Raw genomic sequence first — 21924 nt, forward strand, 5'->3', positions numbered from 1 at the left:
AGAGGATGTGGAGAAATAGGAACACTTTTACACTGTTGGTGGGACTGTAAACTAGTTCAACCATTGTGGAAGACAGTGTGGTGATTCCTCAAGGATCTAGTACTAGAAATACCATTTGACCCAGCCCTTCCACTACTGGGTATATACTCAAAGGATTATAAATCATGTTGCTATAAAGACACATGCACATGTATGTTTATTGCGGCACTATTCACAATAGCAAAGACTTGGAACCAACCCAAATGTCCATCAACGATAGATTGGATTAAGAAAATGTGGCACATATACACCATGGAATACTATGCAGCCATAAAAAAGGATGAGTTCATGTCTTTGTAGGCACATGGATGAAGCTGGAATCCATCATTCTCAGCAAACTATCACAAGGACAAAAAAACAAACACCGCATGTTCTCACTCACAGATGGGAATTGAACAATGAGAACACTTGGACACAGGAAGGGGAACATCACACACCGAGGCCTGTCGTTGGGTGGGGGTAGAGGGGAGGGATAGCATTAGGAGATATACCTAATGTAAATGACGAGTTAATGGGTGCAGCACACCAACATGGCACATGTATACATATGTAACAAACCTGCATGTTGTGCACATGTACCCTAGAACTTAAAGTATAATAAAATAAATAAATAAATAAATAAATAAATAAATACTAAATCTGCTGCCAGAGAATATATCCAACAAAGATGTTCAATGGAGACATCAAAGGCCTCAGCTCAGAATTGGCTCTTTAAGACAGCCCAAAAAGGACGGGTGTGGCGGCTCACGCCTGTAATCCCAACACTTTGGGAGGCCGAGGCGGGTGGATCACCTGAGGTCAGGAGTTCGAGACCAGCCTGGCCAACACAGAGTCAAACCCTGTCTCTACTAAAAAATACAAAAATTAGCTGGGCATGGTGGCACACGCCTGTAGTCCCAGCTACTTGGGAAGCTGAGGCAGGAGAATCGCTTGAACCCAAGAGGCAGAGGGAGGTTGCAGTGAGCTGAGACTGCACCACTGTACTCCAGCCTGGGCAAGAGAGCAAGACTCTGTCTCTCGAAAAAATAAAATAAAATAGCCAGGAAAAAAAAAAAAAGAGGACTCTCAACTTCAACTACTAACTCAGGTACAGATTACATGCCCATATTTAATATACTGTTTGCATGGGGGAAAAATGAATTCCAAGTAACTGACTTAAAATAAATTCCATTCATTTATGGATACTGCCCACATAAATAATTATAATTCCTATTTTATAAATTTTTGGTTTCAGTTTTTATCTAAAATTAAACTGTATCTTATTTTTTCTATAAAAAAATTAGAAATCAATGGAAATGTGGGTCTAAGTGTTTTAACTATCTGAAATTTTCACTTTCATCCATTGATAGATATCACCCGATGTACTGCTGCTGTGTTAAATAATATTAATACTGCATGTGATCAAGTACAGAGCACATACTATGGACACAGGTGTGCTATATACTAGATATAGTCCTCTTTACTTTCTGATAAGAAAAAAATTAAGCAATTTCACAAACTACAACTGTAGTATCTGCGCATTTTAAAAAAGAATATCGCACTAGAAGCCAGGAGAACCAAGTCATAGTACCAGCATGGCCACAACTTTCTGCCAAGTCATCTTCAATTCTAGCTCTCAGGCTTATAGTTCAACTGAAAGATTCTGGCTTAATTCAGCTCAAAATCTATTGTATACTTTAAACATTTAGTAACCATGAAGAGTAAAACATGGTGAAGAATGAATGCCAAATTCAAATTCTGACTCAATCACTTATTACCAATATGATGTTGGACAAGTTAGTTAACCTAGTGCCTTGCTTTACTGCTTTTTATACATACCTTTACCATTTACATATACATATAAAATAAAAATAGACGTCATTGGATTATAGTGAAGATTAAATGAGATAATATATGTAAAACACATCTCAGTGCCTGGCACATGGAAACCACTCAACGATGTTTAACTATTTTTAACTCTGAGATAAATCCCATTTTAAAGAACTCTAGGCCAGGCATGGTGGCTCACACCTATAATTCCAGCACTTTGGGAGGCCGAGGCAGGTGGATCACTTGAGGTCAGGAGTTCAAGAACAGCCTGGCCAACATGGTGAAACCGGGACTCTACTAAAAATAAAAAAATTAGCCGGGCATGGTGGAGCATGCCTGTAATCCAAGCTACTCGGGAGGCTGAAGAAGAATGGCTTTAACCAGGAGGCAGAGGTTGCAGTAGTGAGCTGAGATCGTGCCACTGCACTCCAGTCTGGGTGACACAGCAAGACTCAGTCTCAAAAAAACAAAAAAAAGAACTGATCCCAATTCTATTATACTGGAATTTACGTGCTATCAGCTAAGCATTTAGAAATCATTTTGTTTTATGGTCATGCATCACTTAACGACAGGGATAAGTTCTGACAAATGTATCATTAGATGATTTTGTAGTTGTGAGAACATCGTAGAGTCTACAGTACTTACACAAACCTAGATGGTATTGCCTACTACACATCCAAGCTATATGGTATAGCCTATTGCTCCTAGGCTATAAACCTGTATAGCATGTTACTGTACTGAATACTGCAGGCAATTATAACACAAATCACTAGGTAATAGGAATTTTTCAGTCCATTATAATCTTACAGGACCACCGTATTATATAATGCAGTCTGTCCTTGACCTAAACATCATTATGTGGTACATGACCTTCATTACAGTGAAATTTCTCATGATGAAATTTTAGCTTTATATCTTCCAGACTGTGGCTGTCAAATCTATCCTACCACATTTTCATCTTTTTAAAAAAGCATTTCTAAACTAATTAAAATATACACCCAAAAAAATTTTAACCCTCATATAAACATAACACACTGTTAAATTATATACTACTAATCTAATAGAATAAGTATCCAATTCAAAAGTACCAACATATAAAAATTAACATTTAGATAAGGTATCTTTACACCATTTCTATTAAGAAAAAAACATTCAGGCTGGGCATAGTGGCTCATGCCTCTAATTCCAGCACTTTGGGAGGCCAAGGTTGGAGGATGACTTGAGCTCAGCCTGGGCAATATGGCAAAACCCCATCTCCACAAAAAATACAAGAAAATTACCGGGAGTGGTGGCACATGCCCCTGGTCCCAGCTATAAGAGGTTGAGGCTGCAGTGAGCCGAGACTGGGCCACTGCACTCCAGCCTGGGTGACAGTGTGAGACCCTCATACCAAAAAAAAAAAAAAAAAAAAAGGAAAGAAAGAAAAGAAAAAACACTCATTCTACATGTATCTTAGTATTTTATTTTCTAAAAAATAAATAAATAAATAGCTGGTAATTAAAACACAAAAGTGATTATGAGGAACATGGTGAATGGCTTTTTTTTTTTTTTTTTCTGAGGTGGAGTCTTGCTCTGTTGCTCAGGCTGGAGAGCAGTGGCACCATCTCAGCTCACTGCAACCTCCACCTTCCAGGTTCAAGTGATTCTCCTGCCTCAGCCTCCCGAGTAGCTGGGATTATAGGTGCGCACCATCATGCCCGACTAATTTTGTATTTTTGGTAGAGATGGGGTTTCACCATGTTGGCCAGGCTGGTCTTCAACTCCTGAACGCAAGTGATCTGCCCGCCTTGGCCTCCCAAAGTGCTGGCATTACAGGTGTGAGCCACCATGCCCGGTCAAATGGTTAACTTCTACATCTCCCCCAATCCCATAAATTCAAGATATATAATCAATGAAATAATCCAAAAAATCACATTATGAAGTTAATCTTTCTTTTTGTCTCCCCACCATACAAATGTTTTAATTGGGGATTGCATTACTAACCAAGAAGTTGGCAACACCAAAACAAGATATGATCAACTTAATAGATACAAAAAAGAAAACTATTTCAAATAGTGAAAATTTATACTCAAAATAAGTATTGCACATAAAAATGAAGTTCAACTAACTCATAAAGTTAGCTCAAGATAATGTTCTATCTATAAAAAAACTAACAATTTACTTATATACTTAAAACGAGTTTTTCAGTGGAATCATTTAGATGACACTGGCTTATTGGTTCAGTAAAGTTTGATCTTTCATTTTTTTACTCTCAGAAATTTTCCAAGAAATCAGGCATTTAAGTCATTCTACTTAAATCAGCTTTGTTTATATTCTATTTCATTTTATAAGCAATTCTTTAGTCTTTATGTCACTAATGGCATACTGAAATGGAGGACTATCATTTTAGAATTCCAGTCTCAGATGAATAGAGCTTAAAGGATACAAAGTGAATTCTCAACTATGAATAACAATCTAATATTTCAAACCCTGATTTTGTGATCCCTCAAGCACTTCCAACTATCTCAATAAAGTATTCAAAAATTAATTTTATTTAATGTTCACCACCTTACAATCCTAAGAAATATTTTGAGTAAAAAGAGCAATTTTTAAAACTCCTGTTGTACATCCCCTTACTATCCATTGCCTGTTGATTCCATTATGGAAAATTGGAAATTACTGTAACAGGATTAGAAAAGCAGTGAATGATGATACCTACTTTGGCACTATAAGACAAATCTGTGTGATAGAAAATGTAAATCATAAGCGATAAACAATAATATAATTAAAGGAGAGACCTATGATTAAAATGATTTAATAAAATTTAGGTATTTAGCTATGAAATTTTGTAAAGAAATTAGCTTACTATATTTTTTATTTACAACCTTTAAGCAGATGAAATTTCAAATCAATACTTCCTTTTGTGCCTCAAGTATTTCTTACAAATGTTTTAGTGTTAGAAAACTAAGTATCTTTTTCAGAATCAGTCCAGTTGTTACTGTTAAAAACCAGTCTTATTCTTGAAAAGGGCACATTCCCACCACACAAACTTTATTACTAAAAACACCTGATCAGCAGCTAAAACACTGTAGACAAAATACGGGATGATTATAGAATCTTAAGAGACTGTAGAAGATAAATCTCACCCAATTTCTGAAAGATTCTAATTTTTATGAAGAATATTGTCTCCCGATAATAAGCACTCTAAGGAAGAAAAGATCTTTAAAAAGGGAATATATGGATACACCATAGTTTTTATTTTTAAAATAAACCAAAAATATCTAATGTCATTTTTAAAAGACTATATATTTGAGAATCTTAAAAGTGAACAGGCAAAGAGAAGGGAAAAGGTTGGAATTCAGTCTTGAAAGAAGTGGCCTTCAAAGGCGATCAGGACTAGAATAGGGAAAATCCAGGTCCTGGAAGAGGCTGCTCTTTCCAAGAATAAAAAGATAGAGCAATGAGGCCAGCTTTCCCTGCCCATCTCCTAACTTACACAAAAAACTTCATTCTCTGAAGGTAACTTATCAAAGAATTAGGACGTTAATTATCTGAAATTAAGATAAATCCAGATGGATTCCTTGAAGCCAAAACAATTCTCCAAGTTAGTGAGCTCAGTCAAGACTCTGAAAGGACAATAAAATACTTGATAATATTAATGATTAAGAATTTGAAAAATAATATACTTATTTTCTTTCTAATGCAAGATGCAAATCTCAACACTTTTTTCATAGGATATGAAAAGGACCCTATCTCAAAAAGTTACCTATTAGGGGGATTATGATGAATACATAAATATCTTATAAAAGAGGACATGGTTGCTATAATTATAAAAACTAAAAGTGGTACAGCAGAGGTTCTTGATAAGGTGTTGGGGGCACCATAGAAATAAAAAAGTTAGCAAAATTGTGTGAATACTCAATTTCTGGAAAGATAAGACAGTGCATCAAATTCTCATAACAGCCTATGAACCAAAAAGTTAAGAGTTTCTAGGTTAGGAGTTTGAATAAAAGCAATCACATTAGCCAGGGGTTACGAAATACCCTATCATGGAAGAAACATATGCATTAATCCTTAAAGTAAAAATGTTTTCATTAGCACTTTTTTTAAAAAATAAAACATGTTTACTGAAAATGGTTCAAACATACAGTGTATATAAAGTACAAAGTAAGAATCCTATTCCCTCTCCTGCCCTATTCCCAATCCCACTCACTAGAGTTTGGTGTGTGTGATGCAACAGATGATAGTGATTGAAGATAGAGTTGTGGTTAAGGGATAAGAAGGGTATTCCAGTGCCTTGAATGACTTAACTAAGGGCAATATTTATAGCAATGATTTGAATAAAAGCTATACTGTGTGCAGATTCAATTTATGCATGAGTAGAGAGTATAATACATGTAAACTAGCAGAATGAGGCTTTACCCAGTCTGTCCCTGGATCTAAAAACAAATGAAGGAATATGTTAATTAAATAAATAAATGGAATGAAGCTTTAAAAGATCTCAATAAGAGAATGAATGGTAGTAACAGTTTTGTATTTGCCCCCCCAAAAAAATTAACAAAAATATAAATTGAAGATGTACTGCTGAAGATGTACCAGAAGATCTACATGACTGAAGGTCATTTATTCCAGAAGTGCACATTTGGCCCTCCCTATCCGTGGTTCCACAACCACAGATTCAACTAACCATGGACTGAAATATTCAGAAACAAAACCAATAAACAGTAACAAAAGAACGATAAAAAATGCACCTTTAAAAAATATATAACAACTATTTACATAGCATTTACTTTGTATTAGGTATCACAAGTAATCTAGAGATGATTTAAAGTATATGAGAGCATGTTTATAGGTTATATCCAAGTACTACACCATGTTATATAAGGGACTTGAGCATCCTCAAATTCTGCTATCCACTGGGGTCTTGGAACCAATCCCTCATGAATACTAAGGGACAGCTGTACTGATTGAACATGTACTGTGTGTCGGGTAGGAATACAATAATGAACAAAAATTAATACATACTTACTGCACTCATGAAACTTGTGGTCTAGAGATAGGGACAAACACCCATACAAAGAGATGTAAAATGACAATGGTAAGTGCTATGAAGGTTATGAACCTGGAATTATAGTCAGCATAATCAAAATTGGCTTTGCTAAAAAAAGAAAAGTGATAATTAAGTTGTTATTTGAAGAAAGGGTTGGAGTTAACTAGGCAAACAGGAGAAGGAAGGGAGGATTCCATGAAGAAGGAACTGAATGTGCAAAAGACCTATGGCAGAAGATAAGCCAGCAAATATGAAAAGCTGCAAAGAAACCATTGTGACTGAAAAAAAAAAAAAAAAAGCAAGGAGTTACATGGGAAGAGATAAGACAATAGAGATAGACAAGAGTTAAACAATGAAGCACCTATGGACTGTGTTAAGAAATTCTGTCCTTATCCTAAGAACAATGAAAAACCACTGAGGGATTTTAAGTGGGGACTGATGTCAGATTTGTGACACAGTGTCAAAATAACAGAATTTGAGTATTAAATCAGAGAGAAGACTATTTTACCCTATTCTATACTAATCAACACCCCCACTTGAAATACTACATATTGGCCATGATTCTTTCAACTATAAGTAACAAAAACCCAACTCAAACTGGCTTATGCAAAAGGATATTTATTGGCTCATTTGTAGAAATAACTACAGGCATAATTCACACAATATCATGTGAATCTGGTTTCTTTCTCCATTTCTGGGCTTCACTTCCTCTGTATTGATTCTATCCTCATAAAGGATCTCCATTGAGGATGACTGTAACAGCTCCAGTCTAACTATCTTCAATATTGAAACCCAGGACAATGACAAGAGGCCCAGCTATGATTGGAGTTGGTTGGTTTGGCTAAAATTACATGCCCTTCCCTAACCCAATCACTAAGGGAATGCTAAGGCATTGTGATAGGTTTGGGCTTACATCACATGCTCTCCCTGGTACCAGAGGGAGAGTCTTAATCAAAAAGCACAAGAATAAAGATTGGAGGAAGAATGGTTTTCCAAAGGAAAACCAAGTAAGGGTAAATAGATGCTGGGTGGCAAAAATAACAGATGTCCACTACAAGAAATTCAGAACTAGAGTTTTGTCTAGGTCAAGTTGAAAGGACTAAAGTTATTTAACCTAAAAAACATGAGACTATAGGGTGGGAGAAGTAAAAGCTATTTACGGAGATTTTAAAGTTTGTCATGAGAAAGAAGGAAAGAAGGTGACTTGATCTTTGTGTGGCTCAAGTAATATTAACAACAACAGTAATATTTACTTGTTTTGAGCAAACTAGAGAATTGCTAGTATTGAGCTTTAACATCACTTCATTCCTTACATTCTACTATGTTATCGCCATTATAAATTATACAATATGATAAATATATAATTATAAAATAATTGTAATTAGTATACATTAACATTAGCTAACATTAAATGCATATATTATTTCACCTAATCCTCAAAAACTCCTATGAGGTAGACACTATCATCATCCCCTGTTTACAGCTGTGGAAATTTAGTTATACAGGGTAAGTACCTCGCCCAAAGTAACAAAACTTAGTAGAGGAGCAAGGATTCAAATCCAGGCACTTCTAAGGCTGAATATTTCAGACACAACTCTATTTGCCTCCACCAGGAATACTGGAATATTTGGAATACCAAATTACAGGGAGGCAGACTTCATCTGAATATAAGAACAAAACAATTAGCAGTTAAAATATCAAAAACGAAGATGAACTCTAGGTGAGAAAGATCACCAAAGAAAAATATGAAAAATTTAAACATTATGTGATTGAAAATGTTCACTTTCAAGATCCCTTCAAGAACCCTTCCAACCCTAAAATATTTCCGTCTAGTGGAGGTATGTAAATTTCTGCCTAGACTGAAAGATACGGAAGATTTTTCATTATTTCAGTAAAAAAAAAATTCTAATTAGAAATGTTGAATTATGAAACTTCATTTTTGAATTAGCAATAAAATATCTGATAATCAACCTGTTATATCCAAATATTTCTAAGACCCTTCAAGTACAATATAATGAATGAAGCAGTTAGGTTGAAGCTCAACACTGAGAACAAAAGTCTTGAGTTAATTCAAAACAAGTATATTCTTTAAAAAAAAGTAACAGCCAATAATCTTAAATTAATTTCATTTTAATAAAGATGTTTGAGGGCTTAAATCAAAACTCCCAATGAAATCAACTGCTTCACAGACACAGATTCAGATCAAACATCTCAAATATTACAGCATCATGATAAATCAACTTTTTAGAATTTTAACATTTTTGTAAATGCAAAATTATTTTAATATAATATTAATACATAGAAAGGCTATGCTTCAACAGACTGCTTAAATCTACAATGAATCTAAATCAGTACAGTTATTAAAAGCTTTAATATGAAAGAAAAATTTTCACACAGGGTACAGGGAATATCTTCCTCTTCATCACTTCCTCTTCATCCAACTAAAATCTCCTGCAAATCTGATCTAGGTTGCAAACCACTTGCTATAGTTACTGCTACCCACTTTGTCAGTCAAAACTGAGCTGAGCACAGCAGGGCAGCTACAGCATTATCTACTCCACAGTGCTTTGCTAAAAGCAAGCATCCACCTCAAGACCCCAAAAACCCTCCCAATAGCCAAATCAAATTACCTTTTCTTCATTTGCATTTTCCTTTTTTATCTTGCAGCTATTTTAACACCATTTCTTGAAATATCATGTTCAGTAATTTTCTATACACCAATAGTCCTGTGTACTCACCTACTCCTTTTTAACTCTTTAGAGATTCTCCAGATCACTTCCTCCTTAAATAATGTAAAAACAGGTTTTCCACAAAGTTTAGACCTCAGTCCCACAGAAACTGTTCCCTAACAGCAGATCTAATAAATCCCATAGTCTCAGCTATCAATTCTCAACAGCAGCCTATAAGATCAGAAAATATTCACCTCTGCTACAGTCTGAATGTTTGTCTCTCAAACCTCAGGTTGAAATTTGATCCCCAATGTTGCAGGTAGGGTAATGAGAGGTGTTTGGGTGGAAGAGACAAATCCCTCACAAATGGCTTGGTGCTGTCCTCACGGTAATGAGTGAGTTTTCAGTCTACTAGTTCCCACAAGAAATGGTTGTTTAAAAAAAAAAACAAAAAACAAAAAACCAAAAAAAAAGCCTGGCACCTCCCTCCTCTTTCGCTTCCTCTCTTTCACCTTATAAATCGCTACCCACACAGACTCCCTTTTGTTTTCTGCCATGAGTGGATGCAGCCTGAGGCCCTCACCAGAAGCCAAGCAGATGCTGGTACCATGCTACTTGCAGAAGCATGAGCCAAATAAACCTTTTTTCTTTATAAAATGCCAAAACTCAGGTATTTATTTATAAGAACACAGACAGAGAAAGACACCCTGACAACTCATCTAAGTCCCAGTCCTTCCTCTTTTACTACTGAAAACTACTATCTAGATATTTAAACGCACCTCAAATTCAGTACATGCACACCTCGGAGATATTGAGGGCTCTGTTCCAGACCACCACAATAAAGTGAATATTGCAATGAAGCAAGTCACACGCATTGTTTGGTTTCTCAGTGAATATAAAAGTTAGGTTTACAACTATAGTGTAGTCTAAATGTACAATAGCATTGTCTCTAAAAAACAACATATATACCTTAATAAAAACTACTTTATTGCTAAAAAAAAAAAAAAGATAAAGCTCATTTGAGCCTTCAGTGAGTCATAATCTTTTTGCTTGAGGAAGGTCCTGCCTCCATGTTGATGGCTGCTGACTAATCAGGGTAGTGGCTGGCTGAAGGCTGGGGTGGCTGTGGCAATTTCTTAAAATAAGACAATGAAGCTTGGCACATCCATCGACTTTTCCTTTTACAAAAGGTTTCTCGGTAGCATACGATGCTGTTTGATAGCATTTGATCCACAGTAGAACTCCTTTCCAAGTTGGAGTCAATCCTCTCAATCCTTGCTGGTGCTTTATCAACTAAGCTGGTGTAATACTCTAAATCCTTTGCTGTCATTTCAACAATGTTGACAGCATCTTCACCAGGAATAGGTTCCATCTCAAAAAAACGACTTTACTCATCCATAAGAAACAACTCCTCATTCATTCAAGTTTTATAATGAGATTACAGCACTTAGTCACATCTTCAGGCTCCACTTCTAAATCCGGATCTCTTGCTACTCCCATCACATCTGCAGTTACTTCCTCCACTGAAACCTTGAAACTCTCAAAGTCATCCATGAGGGCTGGAACCAACTTCTTCCAAACTTCTGTTAATGTTGATATTTTGACCTCCTCCATCAATCACAAATGATCTTAATTGGATCTAGAATGGTGACTCCTTTCCAGAAGGTTTTCAATTCACTTTACCCAGATCCATCACAGAAAACATAATCTACAGCAGTTATACCCTTACAAAATGTTATTTCTTAAATATTAAGACTTGAACTGAAAGTTGAAATGACTCCTTGACCCATGGGCAGCAGAATGGATGTTGTGTTAGCAAACATGAAAACAACATTAATCTTCTTGTACACTTCCATCAGAGCTCTTGGGTGACTAGATGCACTATCAATGAGCAGTAATATTTTGAAAGGAAAATTTTTTTCTGAGCAGTAGGTTTCAATAATAGGCTTAAATTTTCTGTAATTCATGTTGTAAACCACGTTTACATCTGGTTCAGTAAACCAGATGTGCTGTCATCCAGGATTTGTGGTTCCATTTTTAAAGCATAGGCAGAGTAGATTTAGCATTTTTGGGGGGGGGGGGACAGAGTCTCGCTCCATTGCCCAGCCTTGAGTGCAGTGGCACCATCTAAACTCACTGCAACTTCTGCCACCCAGGTTCAAGTGATTCTTGTGCCTCAGCCTCCCGAATAACTGGGATTACAGGCATGCGCCACCACGCCTGGCTAATTTTTATATTTTTAGTAGAGACGGGGGTTTCACCATGTTAGCCAGGCTGGTCTCGAACTCCTGGCTCCTGACATCAAGTGATCCACCCACCTCCACCTCCCAAAGTGTTGCGATTACAGGCATGAGCCACCACATCTGGCAGATTTAGCCAATTCTTAAGGGCCCTAGGATTTTCACAATGGTAAATGAGTACTGGCTTCAACTTACAAGTCACCAGCTTCATTAGCCCTTAACCAGAGAGTCAGCCTGTCCTTCAAAATTTGAAAGCCAGGCATGACTTCTCCTTTCTAGCTATGAAAGTCCTAGATGGTATCTTCTTCCAATAAATAGAAGTCTATTTAATCTATATAGAAAATCTATTGTTTAGTGTAGCCGCCCTCATAAATTATCTTAGGTAGATCTCCTGGATAACTTGCTGAAACTTCTGCATCAGTACCTGCTGCTTCATCTTATACTTTTATGTTATGGAGACAGTGTCTCTCCTTAAACCTCATGAACTCATCTCTGTTAGCTTCAAGCTTTTCTTCTGCACCATCTTCACTCTCACAGCCTTCATAGATCTGAAGAGAGTAGGGTCTTGACCTCGAGCCTTTGGCTTAAGGGAATGTTGTGGAGGGTTTGATCTTCTAGCCAGACCATTACAACTTCCTCCATCTTAGCGATAATGCCGTTCCACTTTCTTATCATTCATGTGTTCAGTGGAGTAGCACTTTCAACTTTCTTCAAGAATGTTTCCTTCGCAATCACAACTTGACTGTTTGGGACAAGAGGCCTAGTATTTGGCCTACCTCTGCTTTCAACACGCCTTCCTCACTAAGCTTAATAATTTCTAGTTCTTTTTATTTAAAGTGAGAGATGTGCAAATCTTCCTTACACTTGAACACTTACAGGCCATTATAAAGTTATTAATTGGCCTAATTTCAATATTGCTATGTCTCAGGGAATAAGGAAGCCCATGGAGAGGAAACTAGCGAAGAGCTGGCTGGTGGAGCAGTCAAAACACACACATTATTATATAAGTTTACCATTTCACATGAGTGCAGTTTGCAGTGCCCCAAAACAATTACAATAGTAACATTAAAGATCACTGATCAGAAATCACCATAACAAATATAATAATTTAAAGTCTGAAATATTGCAAAAATTACAAAAATGTGACAAGAGACAAGAAGTGCTCACGCTGTTGGAAAAATGGCTGAGATAGACCTGCTCAACAAAGAGTTGCCACAAACCTTCAACTTGTAAAAATGCAATATCTGCAAACCACAACAAGTGAAGTAGAATAAAACAAGGTATGACTATATTTCCAAAACTGAACATATCTTCCCCTGAAAACTTATGTCTACAGCATTATTCATAATAGCCAAAAAAGCAGAAACAACCCAAATGTTCAACTAATAAATAAAATGTGGTGTATCAAGAATGGCAATCATTAAAAAGTCAGGAAACAACAGGTGCTGGAGAGGATGTGGAGAAATAGGAACACTTTTACACTGTTGGTGGGGCTGCAAACTAGTTCAACCATTGTGGAAGTCAGTGTGGCGATTCCTCAGGGATCTAGAACTAGACATACCATTTGACCCAGCCATCCCATTACTGGGTATATACCCAAAGGACTATAAATCATGCTGCTATAAAGACACATGCACATGTATGTTTATTGCGGCATTATTCACGATAGCAAAGACTTGGAACCAACCCAAATGTCCAACAATGATAGACTGGATTAAGAAAATGTGGCACATATACACCATGGAATACTATGCAGCCATAAAAAATGATGAGTTCGTGTCCTTTGTAGGGACATGGATGAAATTGGAAACCATCATTCTCAGTAAACTATCGCAAGAACAAAAAACCAAACACCGCATATTCTCACTCATAGGTGGGAATTGAACAATGAGATCACATGGACACAGGAAGGGGAACATCACACTCTGGGGACTGTTGTGGGGTGGGGGGAGGGGGGAGGGATAGCATTGGGAGATATACCTAATGCTAAATGACGAGTTAATGGGTGCAGCACACCAGCATGGCACATATATACGTATGTAACTAACCTGCACAATGTGCACATGTACCCTAAAACTTAAAGTACAATAATAAATAAATAAATAAATAAATAATCAAACTGAAAAAAAATGTGGTGTATCAATACAATGTAGCATTATTTAGCAATTTTTTAAAATGAACTACTGATACATGCTACAACATGAAACTTTGAAAGTGAAAGAAGTCAGTCACACAGTTTGATTCTATTTATATCTAATATTCAGAATAATGGGTAACAGGTTTCCTTTTGAGGAGCTGAAAATATTATGGAATTAGTGTTGACAGTTGTACAACACTATGAATGTACTAAATGCCAGTGAACCGTATATTTTTAAATGGTGAAATTATATGAATCTTACCTTAAATTATAAAAGTTAGTTTTACTTTTGCATTTCCCTTTTTCTACTAAACTGCCATCCTTCTGATCTTGAATCCCTGGAGGTTTTTTTCAATGTCTCCCTCTTTTAATTATATCTAGTCAATTCCCCAATCCTATAGACTTCCTTCAAAATATTTCCCACACCACCCTTGCCTCTCCATCCACTCAATACTTGACCACACCCACAGAACCTCACACCTAAAGTGAAATAGATTTACTTTATAAGATTCACTTTATATAGTTGCTCTTCAGCTTGTGATGGGGTAATGATTAAACCCATCATAAGCTGAAAATATCGTAAGCTGAAAATGCATTCAATACACCTAACCTACCGAACATCACAGCTTAGTCTAACTTACCTTAAATGTGCTCAGAACCCTTTACATTAGCCTGTGGTTGGGCAAAATCATCTGACAACACAGTATACTGTATGTTATCAGTTGTTTACCCTCATGATCATGTGGCTGACTGGTAGCTGCAACTTGCTGTTGCTGCCTAGTATCACAATATGGTATCATACCACATATCACTAGCCCGGAAAAAGATCAAAATTCAAAACTTGAAGTACAGTTTCTACTAAATGTATATTGCTGTCACACCATCATAAAGTCAAAAAAACTTAAGTTGAACCATCTTAAGCTGGGGACTGTCTGTACTTGGTCTCTCAGCATCCAGATTTTTGCTTTCATCTCTTCAATAAAGAGCCCCCAAATTAACAATTTACTAAAATAATGCTTTCATTCTGTCATTTACCAATTCCAAATTGTTTAATAACTTTCCAACCTAAGCAGAGCTCGGTTAGGTTATCCTAGTGCTAAAAGCTTCCAGGTGCAGTGAGGTGCAGAATAGGTCAAATGCTCTAAGGAGGCAGCACTTCTAACAGTTGTTGTCACTGCCAGCCTGCAAGGCTCACCTGCATTGTATAGCCCAAATAGAAGAGAACATGTAATTCTGAGATAAAAAGGCTGATGGTGAAGTGAGGGAAAACCAAGGCATCGTATCTTATAAAATGAATACACAATATCTGGCACCCAGTGTTATTCCAATGAATAAAATGAACTTTTTCTAAGACTTGATTTCCTCATCTGTAAAGGATGATAACACCGCCTTTTGCAAAGAAGTATTTGTTCTGATGATGGAATATGGTAACTGTGAACATACTTTATAATCTCTAAAACACTACAATAAAAGAAATCAAAGAATAGAAAGACATCTGTTGTGTATAACTTCTCAAATGAACAGACACTACAATGTAGTGTCACCGAAGTAGTGCCAATTTTCTTATTTACCTTTTTCTATTCAATAACGATGTCAGATCTATTTTTGTTCTCATGGAATGTAAGAAAGCTATTTCCATGTTGCATTTTGGTTATGAAGGCCTTTCTAGCAGCAGTCAGCAATCCTGTATAGCTGAGAGTCAGATAATCTTAAACCTTGAATAGGAAAAGCAGAGCAAGTAAAAAAAGCAAGAGATACAACAGAGATTAGGATTATACCTAAAACCCCCAGGCCTCTCTCAAGCCCCTCCAGGCTTAGCTTCTTAGATTTGCCAAAGGTAACCCACAAAATAAGGAACGCACAGGAGTGAAGCCTAGAAGCAAAGGGCAAATTAGTTCATAGACTGATCATCTTTGCTTTGGTTACTAGCCCTAGTCAAAATGCATATCAGCTCAAAGGCAGTCAGTTAATAATGTTAAAAAAAAAAATCCCAAACCTGATCAAAAAAAGATGTGTGGTTGACTAAACTTTAAGGATGGAATCTTTGCCTGGGAGTCCAGAAACCCCAAACCTGAGAAATTTTTTTCAATATGTATTCATTTACTTAAAGATGATAATAATGAAAGCAGCACATATTAATATATTTTTACAAAAAAAAGCGTATTTCTCAAAACAAAAAATTTAAAGAGTGGTATTGTTTTACATTTTTGCTACATTTTTGCATACCTCATTAATATGTCTTAATAAAGACAGCTGGATTCTCTTACGACCTTCTGCATTCAACCTGTTGCACTACACTCTTCTGTTGAAGAAAATACAGCTTCACAGGAAAAGTATGTGGTAAAGGGAGGACCTAGTAGAATCCTTCAAAGAGTCTCAAGCCCAAGACCACATTTAGAGAACTACTGTACTAGATAAACACAAGTCAAAGCCCTTTTTAAAAAAGAAAGCTAAATTACTATGCTAGCTGGTCAAAAATTTGTAAGTTACATACCAATCCAAAAAGTAAAGCAATAATTTTAAACTGTTGGGGAATATTCAGGTGATTAAAAAAGAAAACTAAGTATTTATCGAACATTAATTATGTGTAAGGCATTGTGTTTATAAACACAAAGAAGCAAGGCATACATCATCCCAAAAATTACTTTGTCTTCATCCTGTTATATAAAACCAGAAAAACAGGAATGTTTGCAATGAAAATGACTGAAATATTTTTTGGTGTAATCCATTTAAGCAAAAAGCCTAAATACAACGCCTGATGTGCCAGGGTTCCAATTAATAATTTTTTATTATGAAGGGTCTCTGAAGGTAAAGCTTGGAAGAAAGGTTTAAGAAAAAAAAACTGGTAACAACAAAAAAACTTTAGAACAGAAACCTCAAGGAACAACTTTCTAGGTACTGCCTGTATTCATTAGAGATGTATTAAAGTACAACAGGCTAAAAAAAAAAAACCTATTATGGAAGTAGAAGAGGCAGGTAGGTTTAATGTGTGTATTGGAGAGGGGTGGAACTCTAACTGTCCAAATTAACCATTAAAGTCCAGTATACTATCAGAGTCCAAAGGAAACTAGATTTTTACTTTCTTTCTTGAGCAGTTCTTTTTAGAAAGACTGACATTTTATTATTCACATTGTTTCCTAGAGATCTTTAAACAAAGAAGGGAAAATTTACTTACTACTTTAAAATAGATTAAAACTCATTATATCTTATAATTATTATGTGGGTCTATAACAGAATCCTTTTATCAATCTAAAATACATTATGGGATGTTAGTGGCTTTATTTTTCCTACATCTTGAAATATTTTGCTAACTCCATCATTCTAGGTATTATTTCACCATTGTTCATCAATTAATCCCAACTATGCTAAAAAAAAATAGAACTGCCTAAAAGAATAATACAACAGTGAAATAAATCATGACTAATGCATTAGCCTTAATTGTTCTCATTTATTTTCCAGTTTTCTTATAGTTTTGCAAAAATATTGCATCAATTTTCAAAGACATATGGAAAACTGAAGACATTTTTGTAGTCTATGTCAGGGAGGGAAAACAATTCCTCTATCACCTTTGGTTCAGTATCTCATGGCCTGTGAATTAAACTATGAAAAGACAGATTCACAAGAGAAGAAGCATACAATTTTTATTAATATTTACATGCACAGGAGTTCACAGAAAAGAAGTGAAACTCAAACAAGTGGTTAGACGTAGAGGCTTTTATACTATTTTAACCCCCCCAAAAAAGGGAACTTGGAATTTCAGGGACAATAAACCATGGGAAAGTCACTAGAAAAAATGGGAGAACTAATGGAAAATAACGGTTATTTTAGTAAAATTTGTTTATACAAACTCATCTCTGCCTTGACTCTCAATCTCAAGGGAAAAGAGTTGCTCTTCCCTCCCTGTTATAAGAAGGAAACTGGCTGGGCGTGGTGGCTCATGCCTGTAATCCCAGCACTTTGGGACGCCAAGGTGGGTGGGTCACCTGAGGTCAGGAGTTCGAGACCAGCCTGGCCAACATGGCAAAACCCCGTCTCTACTAAAAATACAAAATTAGCCAGGCATGGTGGCGCACGCCTGTAGTTCCAGCTACTCGCGAGGCTGAGGCAGGAGAATCACTTGAACCCGGGAAGTGGAGGTTGCAGTGAGCTGAGATCACGCCATTGCATTCCAGCCTGGACAACAAGAGTAAGACACGGTCTCAAAAAGAAAAAAAAGAAAAAAGATAGAAATGAATGCCCTGCTACTACTAGGCAAATAAGGGGAGGGCACAGAACTCTTCCAGCATCTACTGACTCTCAATTGCCTTCAACTCAAAATAATCCTCATGCTTAAGTGGCAGATTCTGATCCCCTTCATCTGTTTCTAGTTTTCACTGAATACAATTAAGAACTCAGACTTTATTTTCTGCCCAAAATGGAAAAGAAGAAAATTAACAAAGGAAGGCATTTCACAACTATTAGACAAACCAGAAGATTAACACAAAGATAGACAGCAGCACTTTAGACTCTTAATGATGGTAGTGAAAATGACTTTATAAGGGAAATCTCAGACTGAGTCCTTGGATGAGTTACGTTAGATAAATTCCCTCAAACTTAATCAATGAGAGAACAACGTATTTCTAAAAACAAAAAGGAAATACGGCATTCTCATCCAGTGGGAAGAACTTCATCACACAATATTTTTACATTAAGAATATGGACCATGCTGTTCTGCTCAAAGAAAATGTGACAGTCTTTCATCCCTTACAAGTGTGTGCTAAAATTTTACTTAATACATTTTTTTTTTTTTAAGAGACAGGGTCTCACTCTGTCACCCAGGCTGGAGTGCAGTGACACAATTGCAGCTCACTGCAACCCAGACCTGAAGCGATCCTCCCACCTCAGCCTCCCAAGTATCTGGGACCACAGGCACATGCCACTACACCCGGCTAATTTTTTATTTTTTGTAGAGACAAGGTCTTCTTATGTTGCCCAGGCTAGTCTCAAACTCCTAGGCTCAAGCAATCCTGCCTTGGCCTCCCAAAGTGCTGGGATTACAGGCATAAGCCACCACACCCGGCCTTGATACAACGCTTAAGTGCCCAAGTATTGAATGCAGGGGTATGCAAAGGTGACTGGAAGGAAATAGAAAATATAGACATTTTTAAAAATTCATTGGATTGATCATTCTAGTTAGTTGTTTATAAATCTGAAATTGAAAATATCTTGCAATTGTGGAGCAAAGAAGATGGCCGTCCTGTCTTCAACAAAATTATGAACCATCAAAGGTTTCAAAAATTCTTCCAGTATTGCATTTTGATGATGTACATGCAAAAAGACAACCCAGAAGGAATGACAAGCAAGAACCTAACAGGGAAGCATTTGAAATTTAGAATCAGTATTTATAAGACAAATAGTTCCAGGGTCATGTATGAAAGTTGCTAAGTACAGACAGTCTCCAACTTAAGATGGTTCAACTTACAACAATTTTTCAACTTTATAATGGCGTGAAAGTGCATTCATTACTTCCAGTACTCATACAACCATTCTGTTTTTCACTTTCAGTACAGTACTCAATAAATTACATGAGATATTCAACATTTTATTATTAAAAAATAAGCTCTGAGTTAGATGATGTTGCCCAACTGTAGACTAATATAAATGTTCTGTGCATATTTGAGGTAGGCTAAGCCAAGCTACGATGTTCAGTATGTTAGGTGTATTAAATGCATTTTCAACTCATGATACTTGCAACTAATGATGGGTTTATCAAGGATGTAACCTATCGTAATTCAAGGAGCATCTATAGTTAATTCCATTCAGATGATGTTGCCCATTTCAGGTAGAAATACCTTCAAAAGGTGAAAAACATGAAATGAAAATCTGAGCAACAGGTGACAATGAAATATGATAAGCTTGGACAATGCAGATCTACACAGAGATTTGGAAAAGGCATGAAAGTAGAATCAAGATTGATATATACGAAATGACAGAAAAATTTCAAAATTCTGTCAGACATATAACTTGTGACAAATTTTTTACAAATTTAGACTTGGCTGAATATCATACAGCATCAAACTCTCCTTAGTTGGCACTGTTAGGAAGAACAGCATTGAACTTCTGTGAATTTTCACAAATGGAAAAGCAAAAGAAGTCAACTGCACAAAATCTGGATTTCGAATATAATTCATGATTCTTATTGTTCTAAGGAAAACTATACCTACTCTTCTCAGCTCAGTGCATTCTCAACCATCAATGAATTTTAAAATCCTTGCATAAATTAATCTGAAGTGATCTGTATTACAAAAAGACTACAGAAGTGACACATTCAAAAAGTGGGTCAGAAACAATACTTGGAAGAGAATGATTTGAAGATGGCTTATGACTGATATTAGTTCAGAGTATACTTTCATTGTATGGGAAAAGCTTCAGTTACAAAACTGTAAGTTACCAAGAAGAAATTCCTCATGCAACTAGGAAAATAACTTGCAGAAAATAGGAAGGGAATGTTGTCTTACCCTCTAACCACAATGATTTCTGCACAGATCTGAAAATGGGACGAAAGAAAGATGTTCTTTGTACAGATACAGAAACTCAAAAAGAAAAAAATGTGTGTTATAATGAGAATGTTTATGCAAAGCGTTCAAATGTGATGTATATTTGTTGTAGGAGTGTTATGTAATTAAATGCATGAAATAGATTTTTTATTTTTTATTTTTCTAAGTACATACAAAGATATCTGCTGTATTTAAATTCTTATTAAAAGCTCCAATAAGTTGTTTTACATTACGCTTTATTTTTACTCCTATAAATTATACATAATAACGTAAAATGCAAAAAAAACCAGTCCCTTTTGACCCAGATGATAGTGATAATTGTACACTTTTCCTCGTATACTGAGGGTTAAGAGAATCCTTAAAATTGCTCTGGAGAAATAAATCAAAATTCTAAACATACAATTTTTGATATAAGGCACTGATTAAATCAAGTCATTATTTAAATCACTATTTAAAGCAATCTGAAAATTCAAAGTTTCTAATTCCTTTCTAAAGCAAGAAAAAAACTATTCAGGATTTATATATTTAATTAGTGAATATGTCGTAAGTATTCCTCATCTTCCAAAACTTGCTTTTGGAATAACAAAATATGTTGTCAATAGAAATATCCAATTTCCTGTCACCTAAAACTACAGTTGACTTTTCATTTGTGAAAACTGCTATTTCAGTGAGCCAATGCTGATTAATAGAACACTGGAATGAAAAAGGACTGGATTAGTAGCCTAACTGGACAGATGTTCCAGTTGAAGCACTTGTAATCCTCCAACATCAAACTACTTCAGAACTTTTTTATTTACCATAGCTTACTACGGCTAAAATGGTCCTAAGCAAACTTTCAAAGAAGGCAAAGCTTTCTGACATCTACTTTCTGCCTCCTCTCTCCTAGTCTCCCTAGGCTCTGATGCCAACACATAGAAGCATTCCAAGTTCCCTAAAGTAGATGGGTTAGTAATTCCTCCAGAATTGTCTCCACTTCTTCTTCTTCCTAACTTCCAAAGCCATACCTAAACGACTGCTCCCAACTGTGTTTATCAGATTACTGCAGGTAAATTCCTACCAACTACTAATGCCAAAATATCACACCACAAATGACTTGCTAATTGCAGAAGGAAATGCTTACAATGGAAAGATAGCTTGTCACCACCTTATCTAAGAGATCAAATTTTGGATTATTAATAAGACAAGCCTACTTTATGTGCCTTTGGATGTTGTATGCAATGAAGCATACTGCATGGCTTATGAAGTATTCCTGTCAAAAAAATATTAAACATAAATATATTCAAGCCTTTAGACCCAATTCCAAGTTTAGAGAAAACAGAGAGGATAGGGGGAACAAATTTAAACACTAAGAGGAGGGACTATCACTAAAACATGGAATATGGGTTATTCTGAAAGACTACAGACCAGGTCTCTTCAAAAGGTCAATGTCGCCCAGTGCTGTGGCTCACATCTGTAATCCCAGCAC

At 36.1% G+C, this 21924-nt stretch overlaps 1 protein-coding gene across 10 annotated transcripts in view; it reads right to left on the bottom strand.

Moving 5' to 3' along the window:
• Positions 1–21924, bottom strand: part of ZNF280D (zinc finger protein 280D) — a 197011-nt gene that overhangs the window by 78397 nt on the left and 96690 nt on the right. For 2 of the 10 annotated variants that reach the window (XM_034938816.3, XM_063596674.1), the window contains exon 2: positions 15495–15638. The exons of 6 other annotated variants lie outside the window; for them this stretch is intronic. In XM_034938816.3, the coding sequence (XP_034794707.2) occupies positions 15495–15562 (68 nt within the window). In that variant the 5' untranslated portion in view covers positions 15563–15638. Of the gene's footprint in view, positions 1–15494; positions 15639–21924 lie in introns of those variants that run through there. 2 more of the 10 variants (XM_008953197.5, XM_063596669.1) reach the window with 2 other exon arrangements.

This window comes from Pan paniscus, chromosome 16 (assembly GCF_029289425.2).
Source record: "Pan paniscus chromosome 16, NHGRI_mPanPan1-v2.0_pri, whole genome shotgun sequence".
NCBI lineage: Eukaryota > Metazoa > Chordata > Mammalia > Primates > Hominidae > Pan > Pan paniscus.